This window comes from Globicephala melas, chromosome 2 (genome assembly GCF_963455315.2).
Source record: "Globicephala melas chromosome 2, mGloMel1.2, whole genome shotgun sequence".
NCBI classification, from domain to species: Eukaryota; Metazoa; Chordata; class Mammalia; order Artiodactyla; family Delphinidae; genus Globicephala; species Globicephala melas.
The window spans coordinates 25,065,990-25,080,593 of record NC_083315.2 but is presented as its reverse complement, the minus strand read 5'-3'; the positions used below and the strand labels follow the sequence as shown (position 1 = coordinate 25,080,593).

General features: G+C 47.8%; 1 protein-coding gene across 1 annotated transcript in view; it reads right to left on the bottom strand.

Moving 5' to 3' along the window:
- Positions 1–749: 749 nt before the first annotated feature.
- The window catches only part of IL2RA (interleukin 2 receptor subunit alpha), a 43,582-nt gene continuing 29,727 nt past the window's right edge, over positions 750–14,604 (bottom strand). Inside the window, exons 2-8 of the mRNA XM_030836893.2 lie at positions 14,227–14,409; positions 12,516–12,629; positions 9,908–10,129; positions 8,683–8,769; positions 8,269–8,340; positions 7,000–7,066; positions 750–1,753 (exon numbers count right to left, since the gene is read on the bottom strand). Of these exons, the coding sequence (XP_030692753.2) occupies positions 1,729–1,753; positions 7,000–7,066; positions 8,269–8,340; positions 8,683–8,769; positions 9,908–10,129; positions 12,516–12,629; positions 14,227–14,409 (770 nt within the window). The 3' untranslated portion in view covers positions 750–1,728. The remainder of the gene's footprint in view (positions 1,754–6,999; positions 7,067–8,268; positions 8,341–8,682; positions 8,770–9,907; positions 10,130–12,515; positions 12,630–14,226; positions 14,410–14,604) is intronic.

The window sequence follows — 14,604 nt, the reverse complement described above, 5'->3', positions numbered from 1 at the left end:
TATGTGATTCTGTTTAACCTGGACATCTAAGTCAACTGATTGAGAATTGAGATTTTTGGCAAAAGTCTGAATCTGCACTGAAATCTCAGCCCCTGAGGCTGATTTTTCCAGTGAGAGTTGAGGGTGGGAGGCATAAACCCCATGGTTCTCAAAGTGTGGCCCTGGACCAGCATCATCAGCATCAGTTGTAACCTGTTAGAAATGTAAAGTCTCAGGCCCCACCCCGGACCTGCTAACTCAGACACTCTGGAGGTGGGCCCAGCCTTCTGTGTTTTTTGTTTTGTTTTTTATTTTTGGCTGCGTTGGGTCTTCGTTGCTGCACGTGGGCTTTCTCTAGTTTCAGAGAGCGGGGCTACTCTTCCTTGTGGTGCGTGGGCTTCTCATTGTGGTGGCTTCTCTTGTTGTGGAGCACAGGCTCTAGGTGCGTGGGCTTCAGTAGTTGTGGCACGCTGCCTCCGTAGTTGTGACTTGCGGGCTCTAGAGCGCAGGCTTGGTAGTTGTGGTGCACGGGCTTAGTTGCTCCACAGCATGTGGGATCATCCCGGACCAGGAATCAAACCCATGTCTCCTACATTGGCAGGCGGATTCTTAACCACTGGCACACAGAGAAGTCCCCCCTTCTATGTTTTAACAAGGCCTCCAGGTGATTTTGATTTGCTCAACGTTGTGCAAACAGTTTGAGGATCACTGGTGTGACCTTGTCCATAATCACATGCTCTCCCACCCCACTCCACCCCGACTTCCTTCTTTCTTTCCTTCCATAAACATTGAACGTATTGCTCCCGTATCAGTGTTTTTATGACACTTCTTTGAAAATGTACACATTTGCACATTGTGTGTCTGTCTGTAAACATCAAATTCGTGCTGGCCAAACACAGAGTATCATTTATAGCAATCCAAGAGAAACTAACTCTTGAAGTGGCCCATTAGTCATGTACAGCTGAAGCTTTTTGACCGGAATAATCCATTACCTAGGATCTAGCTTATCTCCCTTCTCCTGACATTAACTCCAGTGAAATCTTTTCAAATATTGAAGCTCCACAGTTCCAAGGGCTTGGTTGTCCTCTTTTGGTATTACCCAAAGACTATTCCCCCATGGACTCTGTTCTTTAGAAACTCAGAATTGAAGGTTCAGTGGAGGGGGGCTAGTTTAGAGCACTGAGCTAAGGTCCAAAGCATTCCTAGTTACCAGTCCAGAGTTCTTAGGGGGCATTCATTAAAGGATGTGATCAGGAGAATGGGCTAGTCAACCAGAGGCTGGGAAAAGACCTACGTGGACCGAGGAACAAGGTCCAGTTACATAGGGTAGAGAGCGTGTGTGTCTATTTACATTAGTGCTAGGGTTTTCCTTGGGATTTCTAAACTGGGAAGTTGGGATGAACTTAGCATGAAGCTACTCTTCTTTGTATTATACATGGCATGGAGAGAGTTCCATGCCGGTCATGCTTTAATGAACACATACACATGAAAATGGGACCAAGAGTTCTGGTTTTTCCTCCCTGTTCCTCCAGTGACCTTGGACTTGCTGCCTACGTGCAGGTCAAGCTCGCTCGTTGATACTACAGAGCTGGCTTCACGATGGGGTTGCAGGTGCCTGGTGTCCTGTGATGTGACTTCAGAGCTTTCCAGAACCCATGGGATCAGGAGATGCCTCTTGGATGAGTGTTCAGCTGCCTTGATTTTGATGGTGGTCCATGACATCTGCGGGTTCTTCTTGCCCTTGGTTTTCTAGATTGTCCTTCTATTCTTCTTCCTGTAGTGATATAACAAGTCATAGTCATGGGTGTAATGCCACACCAAGAAGAATGTGGTCTGCGCCCTAAACGGATGTGGGTGGAGCATTCAACAGAAGCCCCCATTGACCCGCTAACTTTAAATCCCACCCCGGGATATTGTGACCTTCCCACATGCTGACCACCCCTCTAGAGATCAGTCTAGAGACTGGCAGCCCTGAGGTCCTCACAGCGTGATGGTCCAATCATTGTGCGGTGAGTGGGGCTGAGAAAGAGCCTGAGACCCAGACCATTACAGGTGTGGAGGCTGGGTGGGTCTTAGGGAAGGGGCTACAGGAGGGGGTCTGCTCCAGGGCTACTCCCCACGGGGTACATGACCCTCACGTTACACGTCATCCTCGTGTGTAGTGACAACAGTCCCCCGTAACACTCTAACATCTGGTGTCATCCCCAAGTCAACCCTCTTCCTTAACCCTCACTTCTGATCAGCCACGTGAACTTGACTCACGTATTTCTCGATTTTTTTCTCCTTTTTTCAAAAAATTTATTTTTAATTTATTTATTTTTGGCTGTGTTGGGTCTTCGTTGCTGTGCGTGGGCTTTCTCTAGTTGCAGCGAACGTGGGCTTTCTCTAGTTGCGGTGAGCGGGGGCTACTCTTCATTGTGGTGCACGGGCTTCTCATTGCAGTGGCTTCTCTTGCTGTGGAGCGCGGGCTCTAGGCGCGTGGGCTTCAGTAGTTGTGGCTCGCAGGCTGTAGAGTGCAGGCTCAGTAGTTGTGGCGCACGGGCTTAGTTGCTCTGCAGCATGTGGGATCTTCTCAGACCAGGGCTTGAACCCATGTCCCCTGCATTGGCAGGATTCTTAACCATTGCGCCACCAGGGAAGTCCTTTTCCTCCTTTTTAACTTACGTCCACTGACCTAGTTCATGCTCTCCTCGTCCCCTGTGTGGATTTATTCCATCGTAACATAATCAAACTGCCACCACCATTACCCACCGTAACTCCAGCCTTATTGTGGCCAGACTCTTCAGAGGGCCAGTGCTACCATTTATCGCATAATCGAGCTTCTGTGGCTCGCTGTCGTCCTCAGGATCGGGCCCGAGCTCCTCAGTCTGGCCTGATCTTCCAGGCCTTGGTCCCTGGCCATTCCCACAGCACCACTGTCACCACTGCCCTGTGCACTTTACACCCCAGTGTTCAGAACTGTTAGATCCTCCCAGACGTCCTCGTGCCCTTCAGGCTGCCTTACGTCTCCTCCTGCCCCTCTGACTTGCAGCTTCTCCTGCCGTTCTTTATCTGGCCGCTGGTATCAGCTCTGAAAGACTTCTGGGTGTCCCCATATAGGATTAGGTTCCTTTCTCTTCGTTCCTGTAACACCTCAACCTTAGGCTTTAACAAATTACATTTAAAGTCTCAATTCTTTTCCCCTTCTCCTCCACTGATCTGTAAGCTCCTGAGAGCAGGGGCCATTCGTATTCATCCTTAGGCCCCTGGCAAGTGCCTGGTACATAGGAGATATTCTCATAGTCATTTTAAAATTGAGATATAATTGACATAGAACGTCGTGGAAGTTTAAGGTGTACCATGTGTTGATTTGATACATTTATATATTGAGATGTAATGAACACCGTGGTGTTAAAGCTAACACTTCCATCATATCACATAACTGTCATTTCTTCTTGGTGGTGAGAACATTTAAGATCTAGTCTCTTAGCAACTTTTAAGTATATAATACAATGTTGTTGATTATAATCACCTCTGCTGTGCATTAGATTCCCCAGAACTTATTCATCTTCTAACTGCAAGTTTGTACCCTTTGACCAGCATCTACGTAGGAGATACCCTATCAAAATTTTTTGGAAGTATACAGAAGACAACAGCTGCCTAAAAGGAATAATAAAACCAACTAGCTGTGCTAAGGGGTTTTCATGAATTGAAAACTGGTTTTCTAGCTTGCGCTGTACCATAAGAACTTTCTGTGGTGACGGGAATGTTTTGTATCTATGTTGTCCAATAATGTGGCCACGCGTGGCTATCAAACACCTGAAATGTGGCTGGTGCAACGCGTAGACCGAATTTTTAATTGCATTTAATTTATTTAAGTTTAAACTTAAATATCCACACGTGGCTAGTGGCGACCCTATCAGACAGTACAATCCTAGACTTCCCCAGCCCTTCCTCAGCCCATGGGAACATCTGGTTACTTCCTAATTTGCTCAGAGCTCCCATGGGGCAAGGCTCCAAGAACTGGTGTGTTGGCAAATGTTTAACAACCAGCTGTCTGAAAAAGGCTGCCTGTTTCCATGGTGTAAAAACTCCCACCACTCCCAGTTTCAAGCTACCTTGAATACAGAGTTGGGGAGAGACGTGCAGTATAAAACCATCATATAGATAGTATTTCCTCGATACAGATGCAAATAACCCTGAGAATAAAGTAGTAAAATGCAGTAAAACAATTAGAAAGTGATTAATTTTGAGTACTTATTAACTTTCTCTTTTAATAAATTTATTTATTTATTCATTTTTGGCTGCATTGGGTCCTCGTTGCTCTGCGCGGGCTTCTCATTGCGGTGGCTTCTCTTGCTGTGGAGTACAGGCTCTAGGCTCGCGGGTTCAGTAGCTGTGGCTCGTGGGCTTCAGTAGTTGTGGCATGTGGGCTTCAGTAGGTGTGGCTCGCGGGCTGTAGAGCGCAGGCTCAGTAGTTGTGGCGCACAGGCTTAGTTGCCCCGCGGCATGTGGGATTTTCTCGGACCAGGGATCAAACCCGTGTCCCCTGCATTGGCAGGTGGATTCTTAGCCACTGTGCCACCAGGGAAGTCCCTGACTTTGTTTTTAATATAATTTATTTAACTGTAAGTTTATATAATTTAATTTTTAATAATGGCTATGCTTAAAAGCAGTTCTCAAAATTCCAGAACATCTAGCTTTTGGCTCTCAGGAGCTGGGGTAAGTCAGCTCCCGGTAATTGCTTTAAAAAATTAAAAAAATCAAATGTAGTATTTCTGTTTGGCCACAAGAGGGCACCATCAGATGAAATTCAATTCTAGGAAGGCTTTTGGACCAGCTCTCTGGGTCAGTTTGAGGTGTCTGTTTAGGTCTCCTGGAAGATTGCAATTCTGGGAGATCTTGGAAACTCATATAGTTTCAGGCAGTTCTTGGTTTCACAACATCAAGTCCAAACCTTTCCCACTCCCAAATAGCTTCATCCCTTTGTGTCCGAAGGTTTGGGTCTTTAAGCTACCAAATACAAAGATCCTTGATAGGTATTAGATCCTGTCAGTGAGGGAAGGAGAGGATCTGTCTGTGCAGTAAAAATAGCGTCTTGGGCAATTTACCCGCATCATCTCACAGAATCCTATAAAAACGCCTCAGGAATTGGCTAACACGTAGAGGGATTGGTAGGTTGCCGGGTATGCGAATAATTCCTAACACGGCAACCCTAGAGGGCTTCTCCTTTGCGTTGCAATCATTTGTGCTTTTTAACTGACAGAAGGAAAACCAGGAGTTTATCGTGGGCCTGACGATCAAGATAAGAATGGAAGGAATCTGATGATTTCTATCTGGCTAGGCAGGCTGGGTGGTCGGAGGGCTTTGGTTCTTGGCGGGGGGTGGGAGGGTGACTCTCTGTCTTCTCAGGGTCTTCTGGAGGGTTTATATCAGGGTTGGCAGAGTGCACCCGGTGAGGAGGGGGTAGGGGATGCCCTGGGAGTGGGGAGAGTGACAAGCTAGGTCTCCATAGTCCTCTGTCTAAAGGGAGGGAGAGACTGACTCTGTGTGTGTGTGTGTGTGTGTGTGTGTGTGTGTGTGTGTGTGTGTGTGTGTGTGAGAGAGAGAGAGAGAGAGAGAGAGAGAGAGAGAGAAATGATTTCACTCTCTTGATTCTTAACACTGTTAGTGCAGTGGGTCTCAAAGTTTGGTCCCTGGACCAGCAACATTGGCATCACCTGGGCATTTGTTAGACGTAAATTTTCAGGCCCTACCCCAGACCTGCTGAATCAGGGACTTTGGGGGTAGGCTTGGCAGGCTCTGCTTTAAGAAGCCCACAGGGAATTAGGAATTTGGGATTAACAGATACTATATAGAGAATAGATAAACAATGAAAACCTACTGTATAGCACAGAGAATTATATTCAGTATCTTGTGATAACCTATAATGGAAAAGAATCTGAAAAAGTATATATATGTGTATTTATATATATCTGAGTCACTTTGCTGTAAACCTGAAACACTGTAAATCAACTGTACTTCAATTAAAAAAAACAAGCCCCCCTGGGAGATTCTGATGCACTCGTTTCAGAACCACGGGTCCAGCTTGGGGTTGTCTAAACTGGATGTGTATGTATTAGATGCGACTGAGGAGCTTTTAAAAAGTACTAACATCCCAGTAACAACAGGGCACACAGTACGTACATTGTGGTCCCATTCACATGAAATGTCCAAAACAGGCAAACCCATAGAGATGGAACGTAGATCAGTGGTGGCCAGGGAATGGGGTGGGGGGATGGAGAATTGGGAAATATGGTGTTTCTTTTTGGGGTGATGGAATGTTCTGGAATTAGATACTGGTGGTGTATACGCAACAGTGCTGAAAACCACTGAATTACACACTTTAAAATGGTTAAAATGAAGAATTTTATCTCAATTAAAAATTAAAGTACTGATGTCTGGGGCCCACCCAAGCATTGGTATTTTTTAAATCTCACCGGGTTGTTCTCCTCTGCAGCCGGGAGAGTTAATGCAAATAAGTCCACACGTGGGGTCGCGTGGGTCAGGTTCCCGGCCTAGGGGGCTCTGGTGTGAGCGGCTGCATTGGGGGGGTGAGGAGCGCAGGAGAGGACCAGGGCTGACGCTGCCCTTGGTTCTCCGCTGCCAGGTGACTGGGGCAAAGAGGTCCTGGGCACTAGACAGAGGTTGCAGTTTGGGCCTCTGCTGTGCAACCTTGTCCATGTTGCTTAACCTGCCAGAGCTTGTAGCAAAGGTTTCAGGTTGCCATAATGTTCGCAAGATAAGCATGGACCCTGGCATACAGTAGGCGCTAGTGGATGTTCGCTTCCTTGGCTTTCCCATTTCCCCGCGGCTGTAATTCTGTCGACTCTGGGAAGGCGTGCACTGGCCAGTTCTCTCTCTGCTGCTCCCCAAACCCCTGGTGGTCAGGGAGGAAGGGGGTGGGCTTGCGGGGAAGGGGTCCCTGCCCCAGTGCTTTCCTGCGCGGCGCTCTCCCTCCCCCCAGCGTGGGCGGGGCTTCCTTGCCCACCCGGGACTCACCATTTCTGCTGCCAGGTGAGGCCAGTCAGGAGGAAGATGCTGATGAGCAGCAGGATGCAGCCGGCCACTGTGGACGGAGAGGAAGGTCAGGGGAGGGGGCCCCGGGGCTGAGAGAGCGAGCCCGTCCCCTTGTATCCGTCCCCACCCCCAGCAAAGGGCTCGCTGAGAGGCGAGCGCTGCGGTTTTTGCCACCCCTTTTCAGAACGCGGCTCCCTCCCGGCAGAGTTTCCCTGGAGGCTCCAGGACCAGGGCCTGGGGGTGTGGACTGGAAGGGCACAAACCTTTCCTCAGGGGGCTCCACTCTTTCTGTGGGGAGCAGCTGACAGGCACCCCCTTCAGAAAGGTTCAGAGTCCCCGGCCTCAGTTAAAGAGGCCGTGAGTGAGGCCCGCGATGGGTAAAAGAAATGTTGAAATATAAAGATGCATGATAAACACTTAGCATCTCCTGGAAGTGTTGTTTCCCAGATGCTTCTTTCCTGTGGTCCTGAAGCTGTCAAGTTATCCATACGTCCATCTGTCTATGTGTCTTAGACGTGCCTCAAAGCCTGTTTTGCTCCACTCACCCCCTCCCCTTATGAGATATAATTGACATGTAACATTGTCTAAGTTTAAGGTGTGCAATGTGTTGCTTTGATACACTTATACATTGCAAAATGTATTGTAATTACCATTTCTTTTTTGGGCCAAGAACATTTCAGATTTACTCTTAGCAACTTTCAAGTCTACAATACGGCATTGTTAGCTGTGATCACCACGCTCTACGTTCAATCTCCATACTTGCTCCACTTCTCACTGGAAGTCTGTGCCCTCTGACGCCCGCCTCCCCATTGACCCTACCCCCAGCCCCTGGTCACCAGCATTCTGCTCTGTTTCTAAGAGCTCGGTTTTGGTCTCTGTTTTGTTTTTTTCTCAAAGCCCGTTTTTGCCGCCCACCAGGAAACACCTGGAGTGTTGGTGGCATGCTTCTCTCTTCCGCTGGCTCCACCACATCCCCGCACCCTGGCCTCCCCTCACATGCAGGTGCCGGGTATTTTGTCCTCTAGGATCGGGTCGGGAGGCACTGGTTGAGGCTGGTTTGAGACCTCACTCCTAACTCACTACAACCGGTGCCTGTGATTCCGAGTCATGTTACTATCTGGATTCGTCTTTGACTTTTATAAACATTATATAGTGTAAAGAGCTAGTTTATAGTAACTAACCAAGCAACTCACCAACCCACCAAGCAAACGTCCCCTGGTCTCTGTCTGGGGCACGTTTGTCACTACCCACCTGCGATCTGATACTCGGTTGTAAATATGAATGTATCCATGGTCGCGGCCACTTCTGTGGGTGTTTGGAAATCTGTGGAAAAGAGAGAGAAGGGTGCTAGTCACTGCTGGTCGTGGGGCTGCACGGGCTGGGAGAGTCCAGGCTTCTCGGGGCTGGGGGCTCGGAAGCCACTGGAGAGCTAGGAGAGACCAGGGGAGCCTGGGGCCAACATCTGAACATTTCGTTCTTCTGCCTCGAGGCGCCGCCCTCATCTTGTTTCTCCTGTGACACTGGCGGTGTTTGAGGACTGGGAGGTTGCCCGCAGGTGTGTGATCATCTCTAGTACCTACGGGCAGCTCCAGGCCAACTCCTCCCCTTATCCTGCATCATGGTTTAATAGCCAACCTTTTATCTTCCAAGAAACTGCAGCTGTACCTGTGGTACCTGCCATCCTCGTTGTTAAGGGAAAATCAGTTTCACTGCCAGGGGGAGCATCCGTGCTCTCCTGAGGCTCTTCATTACCTGGAGGAGAGAGTAAGGATGCTTGTGGAACAGAAGGTGGGGCGTGGAGGTCTCATGTCCACCCCCTCCCTGTCCTCCTCAGCTGACTCCAGATGCACTAGCTGAGGTGTGAGTCTCAGTTCTCGGTTCCCCATTAGGGTCACAGCGAAGTGGCTCAGTGGCCACAGCAGAGCAGGAGGGAGGGAATTTTGTGACCCTGACCCTGGCTTTCTACAGAACTCAGCAACTTTCTCCCCACGCTGCCTACTCAGCTCTGGTTTCCTTCTGTGGCTTGGAAACGGGTCATCATAATACAAATACCATCAAACCATTAAACGAAGTAGAAATGCACAAAAGGAGAGCTTTTCTCTGTGACAGGTTCCCCGTTGCTCGTGGAGATGCCTGGCGTGCAGTGTGGCTCATGGGGGTCAGGCTGTGGGAAAGAAACACAGAAGCCTCCCTAGAAGATCCAAGAGAGAGATGTGGGGTCTGGGAAGTGGGGGTGAGCAAAGAAACCACTAACAGGGTCAAATGGAAGTGACTTTTGACTGTAGAAATAGTAAGGCTATTTCAGAATGAAAATAGCAGAAGACCTCAACATAGGTGGCTTGTCTGCATGTGTGAATGAGCGTGCATCTGTGTGCATGTGTGTTTGTGCTTGAAAAGTCCCTTCCCTGCACATCTGCACTTTGGCAAAGCTCAGGTGGGACTCACACAAGAGGAGGGGGCATGCTAATGGTGTGGCATGGCACAAATAATGGATTTACATTATGTATCAGCAAGTTGGAAATGTGTGCATGGCATGTGGACTTTCCTTTTTGAATGAGGAAGTTTTGGTAGCTTAGAGTCAGAAGGAAAATTTCAGGATCAGCTAGAAAAGGGGGCAGCAGGATCACCAGTGAGGTAGCACCCAGGGGGCTTCGGAAGACCTTTCTTCCTCTTCCATCTCCTGCTGTTTATCCCCATCAGGGTACAGGGGACCTCAGGTGATGAAGACCTTGGAGTTTATCTAGTCTGTTTTCTAGAATGAGAAAAAACAGAGGCCCCAAGAGAGGAAGAGACTTGCCCAAGGTCACGTAGCGGGTGGGTCAGGGATTCCAGGCTGGTCCGCCCGACAGAAGCAGCAAGGTGGTGGACCTGGCGGGAGGCATCTCCATACCTGGAAACTGACTGTTCTCCCCTTCACTTATGCACTCAAGCTTGGGCTGGGTCCACCTCATGTTCCCATAGATCATCTTGCAGGTGCTCTTGGTAGGGCCTCCCCGTAGGGGCCTGAATCCCTGAATGCACTGGTAGTAAACTGTCTGCCCCGCCGTGAAATGGTAAATTCTCTTCAAAGGTTCACGTTCATATTCCCATGGTGGAGGCTCCTTGCAGTGACCTGGAAGAGGGAAAGGAAATTCCAAAGGCAAGCTGGGGAGACATTGTGAGTCCAGGTTGCCTCTTCCTAGAGACTGGACCATGGTTCTTACTCTTTTCTTTGTCCCCTTCCTCCCTCCCTCCCTCCCTTCCTCCCTTCCTTCCAGTAAGTATTGATAACATCTATGTGTTAGGACCTTTGCTAGACATGTTGTGAAAAGGCATAAAGACCCAGTCCCCCTGCAAGGAGCAGACAGTGGATCTGGTAAGAAAGCACATACAGGCAGAACGTGGTGAGGATGACAGCCAAGAGACAGACGCTTGCTCTCGGAATGCAGAGAGATGAGCAATTACTTCTGCTGATGGTGAGAGATTTGATAAGTAGACAGGCGTGCGAATGGTGGTCTCAGTTTAGGGCTAAAGGCAGGCTCAAGCCAATCTGGGCCAATGAAGTGTGGAGACTGTCTGGATCCCTACTGCTAAGTGCGTTGCAGCTGGTGGTCATCTTGGGGCCACGGCGGAAGGACTGGGGACAAATCCAAAGCCAGGAGGAGGGGAACACTAAGATGGTCTTAGAGAAATGGAGCCTGATCCCTGATCAAGCCATGCCTGAAGCTTGACCCAGGTGGGCCCTTTTAAGGGCTCTGAAAACTCCCATGCCCAGTAACTTTCCACTTACCCAACTAAAACCCAAGCCTGGCTGACCTTTAACCTCAGAGATCATGTCCTGCTCTGATTTAATCCCAGAATCCAACCCCTGCCCCCGCCAAATCTGGACATATGGACCACAGGTCCCTCTAAGCCCAGAAGTGTGAAACTGCATATATGCTCTGACCTTCCACAACCCCAAGGACCCATATAACCTTCCCCTGTGCCCTCTGTAACCCTCTGCAGCAGGAGGCCGAGTGGTCCCGTCCAGGGTGGTCTGCTCAGTGCAGCACCTTGCAAATCATGACTGAACGTGTGTTTCCGTCTCAGAATCAAATTGCCTTTACAGTCAGTAAAATTCATAACCATCTGAACCCATTTGAATTGGGTTTGCTTCTTTCAAGTGAAAACCTCCACGTTAAGACAATCTGTGAAGTATCCCTTAGCCAGAGCCAGCTGGTTATCTCTTGAGTAAGGACAGTAAACTTTGACCTCTTGAGAAAACTTTCAGTAATTGTGGAAGGTGATGCGGGAGAAACAGAGAGAAACAAATAATTAAATGTGTTCGGAAGCCTTGTTCCAGCACAAAGTCAGAGTGAAAAGGGCTGGAAACAGCATGTTGCAGAGTAGTCCTTGGATTAGTCATTGGGTTTTAGTTTTTTTAATTAATAGAAGCTGAAAATAAATTCAGACTAGTTTAAATAATCAGTAGCAAGATCCCTGTTCTAATTCAGGAGACCCAAGGCCTTATTTCAGTCCTATTATGTGAGTTTAGCCAAGTCTTTAAATGTCTCTGTGTCTCAATTTATTCAGTGAATTGAAGTAATATTTCCTGCTCCCTGACTCACTGGCTTCTGAGGTTCAAATGAGATTATATACAATGTTGTAAAGTTCTTCGTAAGGTTATAAAATTAGCATTGGACCATGGGGTCTTGTAAGGTCAGCTGGTCCCCCAGAAGGCTCAGGTTTTCCTAATGGACTCTCTTTCTTCCTGATGTTATGGCTTGACTTCAACATTTTTTTTTTTTTTTTTTTTTTTTTTGCGGTACGCGGGGCCTCTCACTGTTGTGGCCTCTCCCGTTGCAGAGCACAGGCTCTGGACACGCAGGCTTAGTGGCCATGGCTCACGGGCCCAGCCGCTTCGCAGCATGTGGGATCTTCCCGGACCGGGGCACGAACCCGCGTCCCCTGCATCGGCAGGTGGACTCTCAACCGCTGTGCCACCAGGGAAGCCCCAACATTATTAATTTTGGGAAGTTGGGGCAGCAACTCACTAGGCCACAGCCTATTAGCTAGGAGGTGTTTGTCCGCAGCTTCCAGAGGCACCAGTGTGGCACCGCCCACTTCACAACCCTGTCCTGTAAGGAATGTCTGGAAGTAAATTGCTTTGCTTGGAGTTCACTGCCTTGTACTTAAGGGGAAAACACAGCATCTCTTTGAGGGCAGGGGTGACCGTCTGCTCAGGTTTGTATTGTCTGGCCGCAGTGCCTGGCACAGTTTGTCCCCAAACATGCTTTTTGAATTGAATTAAAATGAAGTGAATTGAATTGAGTTCTATTTGGCCAGTTCCCAAACCCGGAGGCAACCCAGAGCCCAGGTTGGCTGCTGTAAGAGTGGCTTGAAATGCTGAGCAAACAGCCTGCAAACACTACACAATAGTTCTCGTCCACATGACATCCTTAGGAAAGAGGACAGCAGGACAGATCCTCCTTCTCTGGGGCACACATCCTGTACCTGCAAGAGAATGGGTCCCCTCTTACCTGGAAGGTTAGCTTGGCCTGTGGGCTGCATTTGGCTCTGCATTTCTGTGGTCGTTTCTTCATTCTGTTCTTTGAGTCCAGGAGTAACTTGTTTTCCTGGAGTCTTAGGGGAGGCTAGAGAGTATGGATGGAATGAAGAAGATAGCTTCACAAAAGTTTAAAAGAGAACACACTCTTCATGTATTCATTTGCTCAAAAAGAGTCTTTCTAGGGTCTGTGATGTGCCAGGCAATATCAGGGGATACTGGGATTATAAAGATGATCCCCACACACCCTGCCCTTGGGGGGCTCTCAGGGGGCCTGTTCCTGGCCAGTGCAGCACTGGCCTGTCAGGCAGGTTTCCTGTACATGATGTCAGTGGCCTACAACGTGTTTCTGAAGGAGCTGAGATTTTTCTGGTGGAATTGTTTGTGTCTGTGTGTCTCTCCAAAAGGGACGCCATTCTGGCCATCAACCCCATCAACACTGTACGTGGGGATGAGTGTGGTAGCGAGAGGAGCTATTAATTCAACAGCCCGCCCACTCCTCTGTTTCCCAAGGCAGTTCATTTAAAAGTTAGAGAGAGGCCCTCCTAAAGCAATGACAATGGTGCAGCCACTATGGAGAACAGTACGGATGTCCTTAAAGAACTAAAAATAGAGCTACCATATGATGCAGCAATCCCACTCCTGGGTATATATCCAGAAAAGACGAAAACTCTAATTCAAAAAGATACATACACCCCAATGTTCATAGCAGCACTATTTACAATAGCCAAGACATGGAAGCAACATGTCACCAACAGATGAATGGATAAAGAAGATGTAGTGTGTGTGTGTGTGTGTGTGTGTGTGTGTGTGTATAGTGGAATACTACTCATTCATAAAAAAGAATGAAATAATGCCATTTGCAGCAACATGGATGGATCTACAGATTATCATACTAAGTGAAATAAGTCAGTCAGAGAAAGACAAATATCATATGATATCTTTTATGTGTGGAATCTAATCAACAGTGCTAATAAACTTATTTACAAGACAGAAACAGACTCACAGACATAGAAAACAAACTTATGGTTACCAAAGGGAAAAAGTGTGGGAGGGATATATTAGGAGTATGGGATTAACAGATACACACTACTGTATATAAAATAGGTGAATAACAAGACTTTACTGTAAAGCACAGGGAACTATATTCAATACCTTGTAATAATCTATAATGGAAAAACATCTGAAAAAGTGTGTGCGTATACACAAAACGGAATCACTTTACTGTACACCTGAAACTAACACAACATTGTAAATCAACTATACTTCAATTTAAAAATTGTGATAAAATGTGCATAACATAAAATGTACCATAGTAACCATTTTTAAGTGTACAGTTCAGTGGCATGAGCTACATTCACGTCATTGTGAACTAGAATTATTTTTAGTTGTTTAGTAATTATTAGTGTAATGTCTGTCCTCCCTCCCTCCCCCCGAAGTATAGGTTCCTTGAGGGCTGGGTCTGTCATATCCCCAAGTATCTGGAACAGGCCTTGGAACTAGGAGACACTCATTCAATATCTGTTCAGTGAATGACTATTCTGGGAACCACCAACATTAGTTTCCACGTAGATGGGGCGGCCAGTTTTTGTCTGTAGGGCCGTGCGAATAATAGTTGAAGCCCTGTCTCCCTCTTTGCTCCAGTTTTTCTCCTTCCCTCCGGGGTTACAAATGTAAACACTTACAGGTGCTGTCGCAGTGGCATCTGTTTTCCCAGGCAGAGTGGCTGGAGTTTCCTGTGCAGCGCATGAAGGGCGACCTTCTGCGGAAGCCTTTCTTGCAGTCGCAGTTTATCATGGTGCCCACCTCATACCTGAGGACCTTGAACATGGCGTTTCTGAGACTCGGTGGGTCTTCAAGACAAGCATCTGCCAAGACAAAAAGGCGCCTTAGGAGTCCAGGAGCTTCCAAACATGGGCATATGATTGAATCACACGTTCCTTCGCTCAATTTAAGGGGTTTTGTATGTACCCCGCTGTTTCCTGGAGAGAAACTAAGGCTGTTGACGTTTCTTTAGAAACCTTCATATCAGAGATGGTTCAAAATTTAACTTCAGCCAAGTT